We start from the raw sequence: 18,574 nt of genomic DNA, 5'->3' as shown, positions 1-18,574 counted from the left end.
TTAGGAATATAGCATCTATCAAGGCATTTATTAGTTGTCAAAAAGCATCACAATCAGTTTCATGATCAGAAAATAAAGCAAGATATTTCATAATTGTTTTCCTTATAAAACTGTTGAATTTTTTAAAATATAAAGGATCATTTGCTTTCTAAAAATTCCATCTTTGCCGCATGCTGTTCAAGAGATCTGACCCCAGAAGCTTCTCAAGTTTTACCATCCATGGAGTCCTTATTTGTAACTGAGACCCAGCTGTTATTTTCCATCTGAAGCTGGAAAGAGTTAAGACAATTAGTTTCTACTTTACTTTCAAAATAAAAATTATAATATTAAATAGTAACTATTTCTTTTGCATTTTTCTGGAAACTAGTTTTTAAAATGTGATTTTCAGACAGAAAAACTATCTTACCTTCTTTAGCAGTTTATAGCAGAGTGAGAGAAGTTGGACCAAAATAGCCATCATGGATCTTGTCTTTGTAATACACTTATCAACCTATAATGACAGAAAGCAAGCAAATCAAATTCTACAATGTGTACTTCAAAAGACTGTATCTTTGATTTTATTTTAAGCTGATAAGATTTCTTCACTGTAGAAAGTTAAATGGATCTCAGAAGGCATATGGATTAGGGCACATGAGCTGACTTGAGGCCCCTGAACACAAGTACAGGGCCTGCAGCCCAGGTCTCCCGCCCACTTCACAGAACCCCAGGAAGAAGGGATGGAAAATCAGCCTGTTCGATTTCGAGCTGTTTAGGCATTTCTTAAAACACTCCAAATAGTGGCAGCAAACCCCCTACTCTGCAACTTCTGGCACTCTGCTTTGTGGGGATAAGCTAAATTCCCTAAGACAATGGGAGCCCCTACTCTAAGGAATCTGTGCCCTAGTTAGACAGGTGACATCATCAGGATTTAAGGGTAGCTGCTCAATGTTGTGGAATAAATCATATCCAAAACACTGATTTATTTGGTGAACCTACTGCTCCCTGGGGTCAGTTACAATAACAGATGATAAGTGATTCTTGCAATCAAGGCATGAAAAAATGGAAGTAGACTGCCCATCTGTGGGTAATAAGACTCTGAAGAAAAATGGGCTAGAAGCAAACCTGATAAGGGTGAAAGTTTAAGTTTCTCAAATGTTTCCCTGAATAACCCACTCTTTCTTTTACCTTTAGAAACACTTGATTTTGCAAGGGTGTCTTAGTTACTGTCTGGAGCTGGTGGCATAAAGGAATTAGCTTGTTTATTTCCAGGAGAAGCATAAGCTTGTCATCGTCTTTCAGCTGAAATATAATTTAGAAGTTACAACTCAAACACCATCTTTTAAACCTCAAATACCCTTATAACTTAATAATATAGCCCGCAAGTAGGTATTCATGACATCACCACCAAGACTAAGTAAGCAGGTAGACTAGCATAATACCTGTTTTGAGAAAACTTGTACACTTGAAGCAAGCTTTAAGCCCTCTTCAGCAAAAACCTAGTGGGAAAGAAAAGTATCACTACTTAGATGTAGATCTTACAGATAGTTCATAAGAAATATACTCATGGCTAATTGTTATAATGAATTTTAAAAGTAAAACTTAAACATAAAAGGTTTGACATGGAACTCCTGAAGCTTTTCTTCTACCCAGGAAACACAAACGCTGAATTGTATTCAGAAGACTTCTCAGGCCTGATGCATAATCAGTCCCTAGCGAGGCTCCTCCGACAGCTGGAAACCTCCAGTTAAACTCTGGAAGGTCATATAGACCAATGATACTTAACTACACAAATTAACCATACGAATTATGTCTTGGCTTCTGGGAGGATCTGGAGCTAATCTTATAATACTCCAGCTATAAAGGATGATGAATTGTAGAACATGAGGTCCAAAGGGTTAGGACTTTCCTACTTCCACTCAAATTTGTCACCCACACGCATCCCTTAACCAGCCATCTGAAAGGACCAATTTAGATCGGTTCTTGAGTATTCACCATGCACTTTACAATTTAGTGAGGAGAACAGGATGATGGCAAAGAACAGTGAAAAATAAGGTTGGACAGATAAGACAGGAATATTTAGGATGATTATTTTTAAATGGTAACAGAATGTTTCAGAGTAAGAGACACCAGGGGAATAAAGGGTAGGAGTCTTAACTTTAGATGGCAGCCATAAAAAAGTAGAGAGTGGCAAGTGTGAGGGTGGTTTGTGGAGAAAACTAAAGTGCCTTGGTAATGAATCAGATAAAGAACATGAAGGAGGAGGCAGTGCTTTGAGCGTTAACCTTAACACTCTATCCAACAGCCTTAACACTTTGCTATCATTGGATGAACTGATCTCCAGGTCAAATAATCCTTTGTTCCCTTCCTTATCCTTTAAAAGGGAGATCAGTGAGTTTTACAGATAGATTCTAACCAAACAGAATGACTCACTTACCCATAAGTTCCTCAGCATCTCACATTACCACTTTCTCTTTACATCTCTCCCATTCTGGCCCACAGACCCTGCAGGGGCAAGATCCTTGTCTATCTCCTGGACTCTCCTGGTCCTACAACCATCCGAAAGCTGAGGGCTCCCCAGTCTCCCCACTCGTGAACCATCCTGACACCGGCCTTTTACACACTACTTGAGCAAAACAAAACGCTTGATTTCCACCCACTAAATCTGGTGTTCTCCCTCAGTGTTCCCTAGTGCAGTAAATGGCACGATCATCATCCTGCTGGTCATGCCAAAATCCTTTGAAAACTGTCCTGCCACCACTCCCCCAACCCGTCAATGGGCTCTCCCTCATACCTGAGGGAAAAAGTCAAAGTTGTTCCCATGGCTACAGAGATGTCATACCTTACCACTTTCCTCCTGGCTCTTTCCATTCCAGTAAGAGAATTTGCCTCCTTTTCTTCAGACCCCTCCAGCCTACCCCAACATCTCAGGGCCTTGGCACTTGCTCTGTTTACCTAAAATATTCTACCCCCAGACATCCAACTCACTCTCTCATTCATTAATGTTTCTAGTCAAATTTGACCCCCTTCGAGTGGTCTTTTCTTGCCACCCTTCTATCACCTCTCTCTTTATCTTTCTTGATTTTATCTCTAAATGCTTATATATGGCTATTGCCTACTTAACTTTCTCCTGCCTACCTCCTCCCACTAGAATGTAAGCTCCAGGCCAGCACTGGCTTTGTTCTGTTCTCTTTTCTCCATGGAGATCTTCCCTCAGGATCTGACACAGGGTGGAAGCTCAATAAATACTTGATGAGCGCTTCATGTTCATCATAGACTATTCAGCAGACACTGGTTTAATGAATAAACTCCCACAGGAGGAAGGTGACTAGTGGATCTTTGCAGTGCAATACCCCCTGTAGTGTGGTATGACTTCAAATGGATATGAGCCAAACGGAACACAGTGAATCCAGAATTTATTCCATCTGTTTCAAAGGGAATTGCTCATTTATAGTTGACTTTATAAAAAAAAATATTTTCTATTAAGTCTTCTGACTCTGATGATAATCATCCACCTAAGGTAAAATCCCTTTACTGAAGAGGCTCTGGTAGCAGCGCATGGGAATGCCAAAGGAAACTATTAAAGGTGAGAAAGTGATAGAAATGACACATTTCTAATAGGAGAATGCCCATGGTTCTAGAAAAGCAAACAAAATAACATGAGAATTAGAGAAAGTAATCTTGCAACCCACTCGCCAATCAAAAGCCTCTAACTGAGGGGGAAGAATTCAAGATGGGCCTACGTGGAGTTCCATTAGATACACTGGGGCATGGGGTGGCGATGAGTGTGTCTGTCCCTCCCTGAATGCCTTATATCAGCAGGAATATGGAAGGGAAGAAGGAAACTGTGCCAAGTACCCTCTAACTGCCTCAAGCCTATGACAGATACTTTTCCATGTGCTGTCCTCATTTGCTCAATATCATTCATCCAATCCAATAATGAAGAGGCCAAAAAGCCTTCCTGGAATTCAGGAAAGTATCCAGGATACTGCATCTGCTGACAGGATATTTCCACCTACTTGGAAAACCTGTAACTTACTGCACATATTGACTGTCAACAAAGTCCATTCTGTTTTATCCTTATAATATTTGAATTTTACACAAGATATCCCAAAAAAACTTCATGAAATGCTACTGCAAGCCCTCTGCTTTTTCACTTTTCTCTGTACATGTGTGTGCAGAGATAAGCATACAAACATGATATGGTAAATCATTTAGAAAATCTGTTATTACCCACTTTACATCCAGAATTAAATTAATAGCATAAAATGGAAATAAAACATACCTCTAGTTGATGAATTAAATCCTGGGAAGTTTTCAGTGGCCCTTCTCCTCTGAAATAAAATGAATTATTAAGGAGGTCTAAGAAAAAGTTACTGTCCTATAACTGGTTTCATAACATAAAAGTTCAAGAGTATTTTGTGTATTAATAGATCCCAAGTTTTGAAGAGTAATATTGAATAGACTAATAATATTGTGACTTTATTCTTTTTTTTTAAAGACTTTATTTATTTATTTGACAGACAGAGACCACAAGTAGGCAGAGAGACAAGCAGAGAAAGAGGGGGAAGCAGACTCCCCACTAAACAGAAAGCCCAATGCGGGGCTCAATCCCAGGACCCCGGATCATGACCGGAGCTGAAGGCAGAGGCTTAAACCACTGAGCCACCCAGGTGCCCCTATGACTTTATTACTTCTTAGGGCACTTTAATTTTTTCAGGGAACATAATATAAGTTGATTTTATAATGTAAATAAATTTAAAATTGGCAATATTTAAGTCTTATTTTTCCTTTTTAACTTTCTCATTTTGCTTCACAAATTAAATACATGAGATCTGACAATATGTCTTAAACAAAAGGCCTTTGTTACATAATGTTGAGAGAATCAGACCAAAGCTCAAAAAATTCTCATTTTTAATTCTAAAACTTTGACAAGGCTTATCATTTAAGTTTCAGCACAGAGTCTATAAAATAGTCATAATATTTGTGCTACCACTCTCATCAGAAGATTAGGGGACATCAGATTGAAAACTACCAAGAACCATGACCCCTACAAACAAAAAGCAAACCACAGCAAAAAGAACAGCAGAATGCATTAAGAAGAGCAGTAAACGACGCGTGAATCAGAAGAAATCTAGTAACAACCAATTCTGCCCTCAACATCTGTGACACGTACAAATTTTCTGTTCTTTGATAAACCCCTGTAATCATCAAATGAAATTATGGAACAGAAGCCACTTAAAGACCTATAAGGCTCTAGTAAGTCTGAAATTGTTTTAAGCTATAAGGCACTAGGCTTAAATATGTAAATTATTAAGAAATTGGGATGCCTGGCAGGCTCAGTTGGTAGAGCACGTAACTCTTGATCTCGGGTCGTAAGTTTGAGCCCCTTACTGGGTGTAGAGAGTACTTAAAAGTAAAACCTTTAAAATTACCAAGAAATATGAAGTATCTCCTACAAATTACTAAGAAATTATATACATTGTTAAGACAACCTTAAACAACAGCCTGAGGAAAAGCTATAAAATTGCCCAGGAAAACTGTAAAACTGGATATTGTGAAGGCTAACAGGTAGGTCTTGGAAACAAGAGGTGCCCAGGTCATGATCTCATGGGTCATGGGATTAAGCCCCACATTGGGCTCCCCACTGAACAGGGAATCTGCTTGAGATTCTTTCCTTCTGCCCCTCCCCCTGCTCACACACATTCTCTCTCTCTCTCAAATAAATAAATCCTTAAAAAATATTTTAAAAAAGATGGGGCACCTGGGTGGCTCAGTGGGTTGAGCCACTGCCTTTGGTTCAGGTCATGATCCCGGAGTCCTGGGATGGAGCTCCACATCAGGCTCTCTGCTCAGCAGGGGGCCTGCTTCCCTCTCTCTCTCTGTCTGCCTCTCTGCCTATTTGTGATCTCTATCTGTCAAATAAATAAATAAAATCTTAAAAAAATATTTTAAAAAAGAAACAAGCAACTAGGCGAGGCTGGCAAATCCCAAGTATTAAGGGAAAACAGAAAAAAATGTAAGGGAAAAACACAGGCTGACAGTGTGGGTAGAAAACAAAGCCAGCCTGAGATTTTACCACAGATCTACCACCCACATGTGTCAAAACGGCACAAAGTGTTACCCATTACAGAAAATCCATTTTTTTCCCTGAACTGAGCATTTCTGTCTAATAACTATGTCTGGTAACAAGTCCCATTCCACAGAGCTTTAGTTATTCCTACCCCTCACAATGCAGCCCCTCTTGCTTCCTAGTCTCCATGGGATGCATGTCATCCCTTACCAGAATCCACTATCCTGACCCTCAAACAAAAAATGCTGACCATATCACCCTGGAATATTCTGAAACAAGAAAGAAGAAATAAAAGAAGCAGCTAAAAACTTAAACAGAAAATTCTACTAATGAATCCTCTGTTCAGGAAGATTTTATATACTGAATTACATTTATTTAGTGATAATGATATTCCTCCAGTTTTCATCAGTCAAAACAAATTTTTGGTTTTAGAGACCTGACTTTTATCACTGGGAGGTAACTAGCATGATGGCAGCCAAAGGTCAAGATCTGTTATTTCAGCTAACCTGTGAGCATTTGGTGTAAGTAAACGAAGGAGTTCCATTTCACTTTCTTCTGCAAATGTCACTCATCAGATTTTAAAAAGACAGGAACTAAGAAAAAAGGTGTTAGCAAGACTCAATCCCAGGAGAAGCTTGCGGAGAAAAACAATTAAGCACAAAGGAAGGAAACCACCGAAGAGGAAAGGTCAGCGATGCTGGAAAGTATGGTAAAGTATTAACAGATGACTGCTGAGCAGAGGCCAAATCATTCAGCTCCTACCACTTCTCCTGCGCTCTCCAGGAGAATTCTGTATCTTGAAAAGGCAGAGTGCGTGGAGAGGGAAATGCATCTCCTCTCTCACTCCTACCCTTCCTTCTGGACCGAGACATCTTCACCAGCAAATTCCCTCACTTCTCTCAGCTCTCCCTCTTGTTCCTTCCCAGAGAAGAGTGTGGACATTTATTTAGCTTTTCAGTCTTTCTGGTGACTTTGCGAAAATAAATTGGATGTGGTAGGCCTTTCCTTTTTCTTTCTTCTCTTGGAAGTAAAGCTGCCTTTAAGGAGGCACCTCCTCTGTCAGGTATTTTAAGAGATGCATTCTGTCCCTGTAGAGGAAGATTTCTAAATTCTGGAGATCACTTTTAAAAACCTACTTGCTAGTGGATATAAACTACATTATCCAATAATAGCTTTATCACTATAAACGTTACAGTGCCTATTCTTTTGCTTATTTTTTCATTTTCTTCAGAACTTGGGTAGGGAAAAGGGTGCTATTTATTGAACCCCAATGCCCACAGAGTTGTGGAGGTCCTATCTGTTGGGTCCCTAATGTTGGGTCCCCCAATGTTGGGTCCCCCAATAATGGGTCCATGGTCAAAGGAGCAAGACTGATACAAAGCAAAGGTCAAGCAAAGTTTTATTTCCGCCAAGCACTAAGAATCAAACAAACCGTTCGGGCCACGCCTCTTACAGAGAGGGCAACCCCTCCCTGCCTCACAGACTAACTTTTATAGAGCAAAGACCATGTGGTTGAGCCTGGCCACACACAGGTGGCCAATGAGATTGCAACACACAGAGAAAGCTGCACAGTCATGCTAGGTCACACACGGGTGGCCAACTGAGTTACAATTCACCCCATAGTAGCTATTTGAACTAGCCTATCACCTTGGCCAGAATTGGTGCCCAAAAGGCGGGGCCCACACTCCTTGGTAGCTAGGGAGACAGTATGCGCACTCTACTGATTGGATGTCTCCACCTGACCCAACTCATCCCTGCATTCTGGCCGTTATCTCCACCTGACCTGACTCACCCTTATATTTGGGTTTTGTTCCCTGGGACTTGTTTCCCGGGACTTGCTTTTAAGTAAGTTCCCCTGGGGGGGTAGGGTCAATTTTAAGTTTTACTGCATAAACAACAAAATGGCTGCTCTGGCTAAAGAGGCCCTTACACTATCTAGTTCAACTGAGCTTAAGACTCCAGATGAGGGGCGCCTGGATGGCTCGGTTGGTTGGGTAACTGACTCCTGGCTTCAGCTCAGGTCATGAGATCGAGCACCACGGCAGGCAGGCTCTGCTCTCAGAGGGGAATTTGCAGCAGACTCCCTCTCACTCTGCCCCTCCCCCTGTTAACAAGGGCATGTTCTCTCTCTCTCTTTCTCTAAAACTAAAGAAATAAGTCTTTAAAAACCAAATGAGGGGCGCCTGGGTGGCTCAGTGGGTTAAGCCTCTGCCTTCAGCTCGGGTGGTGTTTTCAGGGTCCTGGGATCAAGTCCCCAACAGGCTCTTTGCTCAGCGGGGAGCCTGCTTCTTCCTCTCTCTCTCTCTGCCTACTTGTGATCTCTCTCTGTCAAATAAATAAAATCTTTTTTAAAAAATGAAAGAAAAAAAGACTCCACATGAAACATTACATTGCAAAATACTGAAATAACTTATAGGTGTGAACCACTGCTGAGAATATTTTCAAAATCAAAAGGAGTAGGAGTAGAGCCATAGCATTAGAGATATCAAGTATTTTCCAGGTTTCCAAAAATAAAAAAGACAAATTTCAGAAAATTAGTGAAAAGTCTGAAGTTATTCCTTGAAAAAATTCTAGAACAGATTATTGAGCAGATAACTGATAAATGTTTAGCAACATGGAATTACTATGCCTTAAATATACATTGTAATAGAAGATTGTGGAATGTGATCAACATGGACCTCGATGAGGCATTTGGTAAGAGTCTTATAATGTGGTCAAGACAGAGAACATAGGTTGTATAGTTTACTACTAAGTTACTAAGTTTACTAAGTTACTAAGTTTACTAAGTTAGGAAAATTCTCTGCTATATAATGAATACTGATTCATGGAGATCTGGCACCTATAGTCCTCATGGTTCTATTCTTTGATCTGTATTATCTAATCAATTATCTAATAATTATCTAATTATCTAATATATATAATATTATCTAATAATGTATTATCTAATCAATCTGTATTATCTAATCAATTATAAATCACTTGCATAAATCACTTGCATAAAGGGTTAAAAGGCATGTTTTTCTAAACTTACTGATGCTGGCTGGAAGAGAGAATGATACACAGAATGACAAAAATCAGAATGCAAAATTATTTCAAAATTAGGAAAAGAACAGGACACAACCTGGAGGGGTTATTTTCTAAATCTAAATCCTATTTATATAAATGTCTTCTTGTTGCATTCACTTAATTATCATAAGAACTTAGTCTTTTTTACAGACTATTTGAAATTGACTCTAACCTATTAACGATTAAAATGAGTTTTCCCGGGGCACCTGGGTGGCTCAGTGGGTTGAGCCTCTGCCTTCGGCTGGGGTCATGATCTCAGGGTCCTGGGATCGGGTCCCGCATCGGGCTCTCTGCTCAGCAGGGAGCCTGCTTCCCTCTCTTTCTCTGCCTGCCTCTCTGCCTACTTGTGATCTCTCTCTGTCAAATAAATAAATAAAATCTTTAAAAAATAAAATAAAATAAAATAAAATAAAATAAAATAAAATAAAATAAAATAAAATAAAATAAAATGAGCCTTCCCTTGCATTGACTATTATGAAACTGATTTAAAAGAATCGAAGTGTAACCATATTTACCTGGTAAATAAATACACAGAATAGGCCATACTGGACATGGTTCGCCCATTTCGAACAATCTCATTTTCCTGATCCCCCCATTTCTTGATCTCACAGTTGGCATCAGAGGTAAGCAAACCCAGCTTAAGTCCAAGCTTTGCTATCTTGGCTTGCTCCTGTAAAACACACATTTTAATCACCACAATATTGTCATTATTGATGTAAAAGAAGATTAGAAGTAAGACTGTTAAAGGAAAAAGGTCTTACCTCTGAGTCAGGCTTGTCTGGTTTTAATGATTTCAGGTTTGCGTTATTCTTCTATGACAATGAAAAGATTAAGACATCTTAAAAAGCATTACGGTTAATTGTGAGGAAATACAATAGTGATAGAAAACGAAGCAAATTGCCTGTAATAAAATTTTAATTTAAACATTTTCAGAACATACTTAAACTATGTTAAGTTAAGTTGAAACAACCAACTATTTGCAAATACTCTTCTAGCATGTAAGTTGAGCTTTGAACAGGTTAAATAGTTAGAAACCCAGGACCAGGGAAAGCAGATCATGTACCAGAAGGACTTAAAGACTTCTGCAGTCTTCTCAGAGTCCAGTTATTATACCTCCAAACATTCCTGGTCCCTCTATTGAGTTATTTTTATGAAATGTCATAAAATTAGCCACTACATGTAGTTTTCCACATGTTCCTAATGTTACGACTCTGGAGCTCAATTCCTTTAACCAATTTGCCCTTTGAGGGCTAAATTTCAGCACTCTAGTGTCACTGACATCCCCGTTCCTGATCCTCTACCCCAGGCTGGATGGGAAATTATACTTAGAATATAGCACTTCATATGTGAGTCAACATATTTGATGGGCCCCTATTTCTGAAAGAGCAAGTTTGTTTGTGTGTAAGCTATATAGAACGCAGAATATGGTTCCTCTAGGAGAGGCGAAAACATTGCTGTTTGGTTACAAGGCTAGCCCATAGATGCCTATTTCCATGAACAACAGTGGGGCATCTGCCTTTGGCTCAGGTCATGATCTCGGGGTTCTGGGATCAAGCCCTTCATTGGGCTCCCTGCTCAGCAGGGAGACTGCTTCTCTCTCTCCCTCTGCCTCTCCCCCTTCTTGTGTGCTTTCTCTGTCAAATAAATAAATAAAATCTTAAAAAAAAAAATAGACACCACTACCAATACCAATGTTTCTTTGAGAAATATATGCAAAAGCTCTCAGAAGATGGCAGCCCAGGTTGGCCATTCCCCTCAATATAAAGTCTGGTGGGAGCTCCCCTAATTGGGGCAGGAATTCCAGAATGGTTGGGCTAGTGAACAAGAAGGGGCAGGAGGATAGTAGCCTTTTTTTTTAACACTTACTCAAACAATAAGCGCGCGCACACACACACACACACATATATATATATACACATTAAGTAGATGTACACAAAGTCTAAACTATAACATAATAAAACAAAATACCTAGTCCCCCTAGCTTAAGAAACAGGTCATCATCAATACCTTCCAGGCATATGTGTATCTCCTTGTTTTTTGTTTCCCTTATTATTACCACAACTTGATACTTCTGACCAGCTGTTCTGTCCCCAGTTCCACTGCAGAACAGAAGAGCCTCAACTCTTCTCAACTCTAAATGAGCAAATATAAACTTATGGTTTATGTTTATAAACTTATAAACCATAAGTTTATATTATGTTCATTTAACAAAGCCCTTTTGTGATTTTCTAATGCTGCTTACTAGAGAAGAAATAGGACAGACAATGAATGTGGGGAAACTCTAAAGCCACACACATGTACAAGTACAAGCTGCCCCTTATGTTCACGGGAAAACACAGATGATCCATGATTTCTCTGGCCCCTCCTTGTACAGAGAGTCACATCATCTGTATCTTTTTCCTTTGTCTGGTAGACTAGAAAGCAATTGATAAAGCAATTAAGACATAAGCTTTGAGGTTTTGAGGGTTTACTTCTTTTTAAAAAGATTTTATTTGGGACGCCTGGGTGGCTCAGTTGGTTGGACGACTGCCTTCGCCTCAGGTCATGATCCCGGAGTCCTGGGATCGAGTCCCGCATCAGGCTCCCAGCTCCATGGGGAGTCTGCTTCGCTCTCTGACCTTCTCCTCGCTCATGCTCTCTCTCACTGTTTCTCTCTCAAATAAATAAATAAAATCTTAAAAAAAAAAAAAGATTTTATTTATTTATGTGACAGACAGAGATCACAAGCAGGCGCGGGGGGGCAGGGGAGCAGGCTCCCCGCTGAGCAGAGAGCCCAATGTGGGGCTCGATCCCAGGACCCTGAGATCATGACTTGAGCCAAAGGCAGAGGCTTTAACCCACTGAGCCACCCAGGCACCCCTTGAGGGTTTATTTTATTTAGAACTTCACACCCTGTCTTGTTATTTTTTTAATTCAGTTGTGTTTTCATTATTTTTACTTTTACAAATGATTATTATTAAAGTATGTAATGAAGACTGAAAGGGAACAGTCTGAAAAAGTACAGAGGCCATCTTCATACATGTTACCAAGCTGGCCATCTAGTGGATACTATTTTAGAATGCAGTCTGATGCATCAGTTTCAGTCTCAAATTTATAATTTGAGTTCAAAACATTCCAGAATGTACAAAACTCTTCTACTTACCATTGGCTTTGGAAGTGACAGGTAGCCATACTTCTCTCCTACAAATAACACATACAACTTAAAACAAATTTTCTATTAGAGTATTTTCTATTATTCACGTTTAATCTTCTTAATATTATTAAATAGGAATGTTAGGATATTAGTTTTGGTAATTTAGTCTATTAATTACGTGTGTTTCAGAAACAAAATTGTAATTTGGCAAACACGAAGGTTGTCAACAGTTGTATCTCTAAGGTGCCTGGTTGGAGAATGTCTCCCTCCCCCGGATGTGACGGCAGAAAGGCAAAGTATCTCAGTGCTATTTACTTATATTTACAACAGCTTCATTCCTAGTGAAATCTTTTCAGCAGCTGCCTCTGATGAAACCAGATTCTTCTTTTATCCATACTGGCTATTAGTGCTTGTTTCCTTTTCTGTGACTATCAAACCAAATCATTTACAGCTAAATTCTTAAAATATTCTTCCTGTCAAAGAGAGCAACTCGAGTATACAAGATAGGAGGATGAAGCAAACCAAACAGCAGTCTCTCAGCTGTGGGTCAGCCCCCACAGGAAGCACAGGAACTGAGGAAAGAAGGAAGGAGGCATGTGATGTGCAACCCTGTGCGTTCACATTTCAAACTTCTGGCTCATGGATGAACTCAGGTTACAATGGACGGTAGATTGTTTTTAAAGCCTAGTTTGTGACTAGAGGAAAGAACTCACAGGAAGATTGAACGGTAATTGCTTGTTGACTTCAAGGAATGGGAGTTTGTTCAGCTGTAATATACCAGGTAGAACCATATGAAATTGCTGATATTTAGCCACTTTTGAAATATAAAAAGAGCAATTTCATACCGTTTCACCTAATGAAAGTAAATACTGTGTAAGAACACTAAGTCATATACTTTCTTACAGAACGACTGTTCCATGAACAGAGTGAGCCTGTTCACAAATATTTAAGTTTTCGCCTACAGCTGTGCTGCTAAATATGGAATCCACCAGCCATGGTGACTGTTGAGCAACTGAAACATGACCAGTCTGAATTGTGATGTGCTGCTGTAAGTACAAAGTACATACAGGATTTTGAATATTTAATATAAAGGGGAAAAAATGGAAAAGACCTCATTAATAATTTTTAAGTATTGATTATAAACAGATACATTGGGTTAAGTAAAAAACACTGAAATGAATGTCACCTATTTCTTTTTAAGTTTCTCTTGTGTCTCCTAGGAAACTTTAAACTACATATGTGGCTCACCTTCATTTCTGTGAAACAGCGCTGATCTGGAAAATGAATTATCATTACAGGTCAGCCATTGGTACTCGGGAATAGCTTTATGGTTCAAATCATTTCTTTGTAATGTCAGAATTGTAAGTTACTTTTATTAATAATTTTCTGTTCTCAGAATTGTGAGAGAGAAAAAAACAATTTAAAGACATTATTTCCGGGGTGCCTGGGTGGCTCTGTGGGTGGAAGCTTCTGCCTTTGGCTCAGGTCATGATCCCGGGGTCCTGGGATCGAGCCCCACATCGGGCTCTCTGCTCAGCAGGGAGCCTGCTTCCTCCTCTCTCTCTGCCTGTCTCTATGCCTACTTGTGATCTCTGTCTGTCAAATAAATAAATAAAATCTTTTTAAAAAAAATACATTATTTCCATAACTTGTCTCCTAGCCCTGATATAAAAAGTGCCTGATTTAGCAGTGAAAGATTAACAGAAGACTTTAAGTCATTTAGAACCTCAAAATTGATCATATATCTTAAATCAAAGTCCAAATCCTGCCCATCATATCCCTAAAAAGTGGTCTTAATAAGCTGCAGAAAGGAGCATAATCATTACTTAAGCATAATTAGCTTAGGCGTGGGCAATCTTGTATTATCTACCCTTGTGATCCTCCATAGTGCCTGTGACGCTGAAATGCTCACGTTTAGTCTCCAAGAGAAAAAAACAAAAAACAAAACAAAACAAAAAAACACCTATCTTAGTACCTCTTACTTCTCTGAGAAACAACACAGTTAAAGAAACCAGAAGGCAGGGAGAAATAAATGCAATGAAAAAAGGCGCCTTTACATAATCTGGTTTGCTAGCATCACCACCACCAGTTAATCAATGGCACTCCAGTCCCCAAGGCTGTCTTACACATACTTTGCTGTGTTCCCTATTCCCACAATTTAGTTCAACTCACAATGATTTGCATATTTGAGGATAATGGCAAAACTCACCATTCTTCAGGATAGCTTTTCCCCAAATGCTATGCAGGTAAGGTTATTCCTCTTTCCCCCAATTCCAATTTAAGCTAAGTTTAATAATCATTTTTTAAAAGTTGATAAAGATACCAAAAATCATGGGGCGCCTGGGTGGCTCAGTGGGTTAAAGCCTCTGCCTTCGGCTCGGGTCATGATCCCAGGGTCCTGGGATCGAGCCCCATGTCGGGCTCTCTGCTCAGCGGGGAGCCTGCTTCCCTTCCTCTCTCTGTCTGCCTCTCTGCCTACTTGTAATCTCTGTCTGTCAAATAAATAAATAAATTCTTTAAAAAAAAAAAAGATACCAAAAATCATTAATCTGAATCATTTTATACTTAATTTTATACCTGTTTTTTCCAGACAAGCTTAATTATTATCATTGATTCTAAGAGCAAATACATTAACTCAGTTATGTTTAGCTCTTATATCAAATTAAAGAAGTAGCATTAACAAACAATTCCTACCTCTGATGAAAACACATTATAAACATTAGAAGTAACTGGAAAAACAGGAATTTTAATGGGGAAAACAGAGTCGATATTTGAATTATAAAACCTGTTTTCAAAGCACTATTTTCACTATCATAATTTTAGTACTCCCCAAATCCTTTGTTTAATACTCCCTAAATCAACACCACAACTGTACCATCTTTACTGCTCACCTTACCCCTCCAGATAAACCAAGCTCAGGGTTAAACTCAAGAGCCCCTCTCATCTGATGAGGGTACCAAAATGATCTCTTATGAAAACCTGAGAAATGCTGCTCTCATTTTCACTATCCAGAGCTCTTCTGCTTCTCTATGAACTAAAGCTAATTTCCCAAGGACAAAAAAGTCTCACTATTTCACTAAAGATGTGCCATATAATTCCCTATTAGAAGTTCCCACAATTAGCTTTTTTGATTCTGGAAGGAGCTCCGCATGGCATGATCAGAAAGATCATGTCCTAGACCCACTGAAAATGAATCACTAACTATTGAAGGATAGGTGATTGGGAGCTAACTACAGGAGCAGGCCTGGGGTATTCTAATCCAAACCCAGTTGTCATCCTCAAACTCTCCCTTACCTCTACACTCAATCACCAAATCCTACCAATATGACCTGCAAAATTCTTCTTCAGTCAGTTCTTTTTTCTCCATTTCTACGATCGTCATCTCATCATCTCTTGTCTGGATAGGTCATTCCCTTGTTTTGAACTCCATTTTCATATTTCTATGAACTCTTATTTAACTCATATTTATCCACAAGCATGTTCCTCCTTCTATGCCTCCCCTTTCCGCAAACAGCACCTTATACATCCAGTCTGCCAAGTGATAAGTTAGGCACAGAGCAATGGAACACAGCCACTGGGTAATCTCTGTATACTGAAGCCTAGTCATACTAATTCTAAGATGGTTCAAACACAGCAAGAGAAATTCAGCCTCTTTGAAGGACAATTTCCAAGCTGTGAGAGGAGGCTTCTTTTAAAACTTAGTTATCTAAAATAATCTCAAATTCTAAGTGCTATGACTACATATTCACCATTAAGGGAAAGTGGAGTCTTTCTGATCTGGTCCTTTCTAATATGAAGACCATGGCTTCCCAGGAGGGTTTGGTAAGAAGGCAGAAATAGATGAAGAGAGAAAGCAGAAAGACAAGTAGTGATTTTTGAGTTCTCAAAACAATCCCAGGAGGCCCTATTGTGAAATTTGCATGTCTCAGGGTAAGAGGGACAATGACCTAGCTCTGAGTCCCTTTCTCATTGCTTACCATGTTATTTGCTTTAATTGGTTGGTTAAACGATTCTTGCAAACATATTTGATAATTCTTCTAGTAATGAGAGTCAAGATACTCAGAGCAGAACAAAGGTAGCTAGAATACAGCAAAGGCTTTTCAATAATAGCTGTAACATGAGTTATAACAGTAGCAGAGAGAAATCAGGATCTGAAGAATACACTGTGTCCTTTGTATGGAAAGTAGTGGACAGGTGCAAGGTAATAGGCAGGCTTGTCGTAATAATTGTACAGAACAGGAAAAACAACACTGTGACACTGGACTCAAGCCAATCAATAATTGCTCACCCAGAGCTGAACATCTTTGTCAGAAAAGCTATTCTTATGAGCTTACTGATAAAGGTCAGGACAAAGAAAGGAAGTACAAGAAATCAACCACCTCCATCTCAGTTAACTCCACTTAAGGATCCTTCTGAACAGCAAGATTCTTCTCCAGTTCAACAATGGATGTGTCATTGATGGAGGCAACAGCTCCCCACCTACGAAGCCCTAAAGAAGCCCTGATTTGAGGATATGTTACCTAAACCCAAAGAGGAGACCATTTTAATAACATCCAGCTTGAGAGTAAAAGAAACCAGAGACCATGTGGCCCAAACATAAGTACAGGGTTTTCCTGTTTCAGTTCTCGTCTATCTGTAGTGGGTGCTCGTGCTGAGAAAGATGGGGAAGTCACTTTCTTCATTTCCTAAACACGTCCTACAGTCAAATGACCTTCGTCGGACACGAATCAACATCATCACTCTACCTTTTAATATATGAAAACTGCCTCACATGAAAATCCACATGCTTATACTTTATAAAAGCATCAAAAGGATTAGCCATTTAGACTAGCTATCACAGAAAACTTTAAATGTAAAAGCATGGTAAACATTTATTATACTTCACAAATTAGCATATACTTATAAAGTCTATCTAATTTCTTGATTTTAAAAAGCAAATCAGCAATTATCCTAAATAGGTATTTTTTTAAATATGAAATGTTTAGATGTTCAAGTCAACAAAAATAAATGTGTAATTTGATGTTATTGTGGCTTTAAGGACATTTTATTAAAAAAAAAAAAGCATGCTTGATGCTAATAGAAGCCATTCAAAGGGGGAAAATTCATGAAAACACATAAACATAAATAAGAGGACACACAATACAATGGAAAATAAACAAAAGTCCCTGTTATTAAAATAAAGAATAAAAATGATGTCTTCCTATACATTGTATAGTGCTATTCTACATGTTGTAGAAATACCAATGAACTTACCCACCACAGGAAATTTTCCAAGATTATGTAGTCATCAAGAAAGAGATTCCATCCAAGTGGAAGGAAAGCAATTCAGAAATCAAATAACTACATTCATTTCATTATGAAGTTAGTAGAATTAAATCAGAGAATAATTCTATTACAGAAGAGCTTTTGTACTAAAACAAAAGAACAATTAAGATAAAATATAGAATGACTGAATTTCAATAGGAAAACTAGAATATTAATATTAATTCAAAGACATCTACTATACTGTTGTACAATAAATCATACTGCTTACATACTACAATAAAGAAGGACACACAACATTTTCACAATTTCTCTGTGGAAGATATGTTACTATAAAAATAACCCACTGGGTTATTATAATTCATTTTGCAACTGAGGTCTGACATTAAAAACTAACAGAGCTAATTAAAATATTACTATATCTAAATATGTGGACCATTTCTCACCTCGTCTTCCTTCAAACACGTCATTGATTTCTCTTAGCAGTGTTGACATGTCACCAATTTGGGATTCCCAAGCTTCACAAAATACATCTAGATTTTCTTTAGCAATTTTACTAGATGGATGCAATGTCAATGTTTCAGCAGCAGAAATTATCTAACGAAATACAACAAACACAGGTATCCATTTCAAAATCTTAGCTCTCAACATTATATTGGAGACCAAACTTAAGTCTGTACTGTTCAACTCAACAAACAACGATGAAGTGCCTTCCACACCTAAGCCCCATGTTGGCCAACATGGAGATACATGGAACAAAACTTTTTTTTTAATGTGATCCACAAATAAACAGCATGCATCATCATATACAAATCTTTATTCAGGGAGCGGTGGTCTTTATTTCAGGAAAAGTGTTTCAACAGAGTTATTTCCACAGCAGAATTCAAAGAGTTATAGTCAGGCTGGAAAGAGTATAGTGTGCACTGTCGCACAAGAGACAGGGCAGTGGCTGTGGCAGCACGGGCCACAGTGTAATGGCGCTGGTGGCGGTAGGAGGCGTGGGAGTGGTAGGAGTAGTGACAGTGGTAGGCTGCTAGTAGTACTGGCACTGGCAGGAGTGGTAA

General features: G+C 38.9%; 1 protein-coding gene across 2 annotated transcripts in view; it reads right to left on the bottom strand.

Annotated features, from left to right (window-relative positions):
- Nucleotides 1-18,574, bottom strand: part of CTNNAL1 (catenin alpha like 1) — a 64,084-nt gene continuing 45,510 nt past the window's right edge. Inside the window, exons 11-19 of one of the 2 annotated variants that reach the window (XM_032307542.1) lie at nt 17,957-18,107; nt 12,258-12,295; nt 9,877-9,924; nt 9,631-9,785; nt 4,262-4,310; nt 1,419-1,475; nt 1,165-1,278; nt 407-490; nt 1-269 (exon numbers count right to left, since the gene is read on the bottom strand). In XM_032307542.1, coding sequence (XP_032163433.1) covers nt 204-269; nt 407-490; nt 1,165-1,278; nt 1,419-1,475; nt 4,262-4,310; nt 9,631-9,785; nt 9,877-9,924; nt 12,258-12,295; nt 17,957-18,107 — 762 coding nt within the window. In that variant the 3' untranslated portion in view covers nt 1-203. Of the gene's footprint in view, nt 270-406; nt 491-1,164; nt 1,279-1,418; nt 1,476-4,261; nt 4,311-9,630; nt 9,786-9,876; nt 9,928-12,257; nt 12,296-17,956; nt 18,108-18,574 lie in introns of both variants that reach the window. The other variant, XM_032307541.1, reaches the window with a different exon arrangement.

This window comes from Mustela erminea, chromosome 12, assembly GCF_009829155.1.
Source record: "Mustela erminea isolate mMusErm1 chromosome 12, mMusErm1.Pri, whole genome shotgun sequence".
Taxonomy (NCBI): domain Eukaryota; kingdom Metazoa; phylum Chordata; class Mammalia; order Carnivora; family Mustelidae; genus Mustela; species Mustela erminea.
The sequence above is the reverse complement of the archived record's forward strand: the minus strand, read 5'-3'. Positions and strand labels throughout refer to the sequence as shown.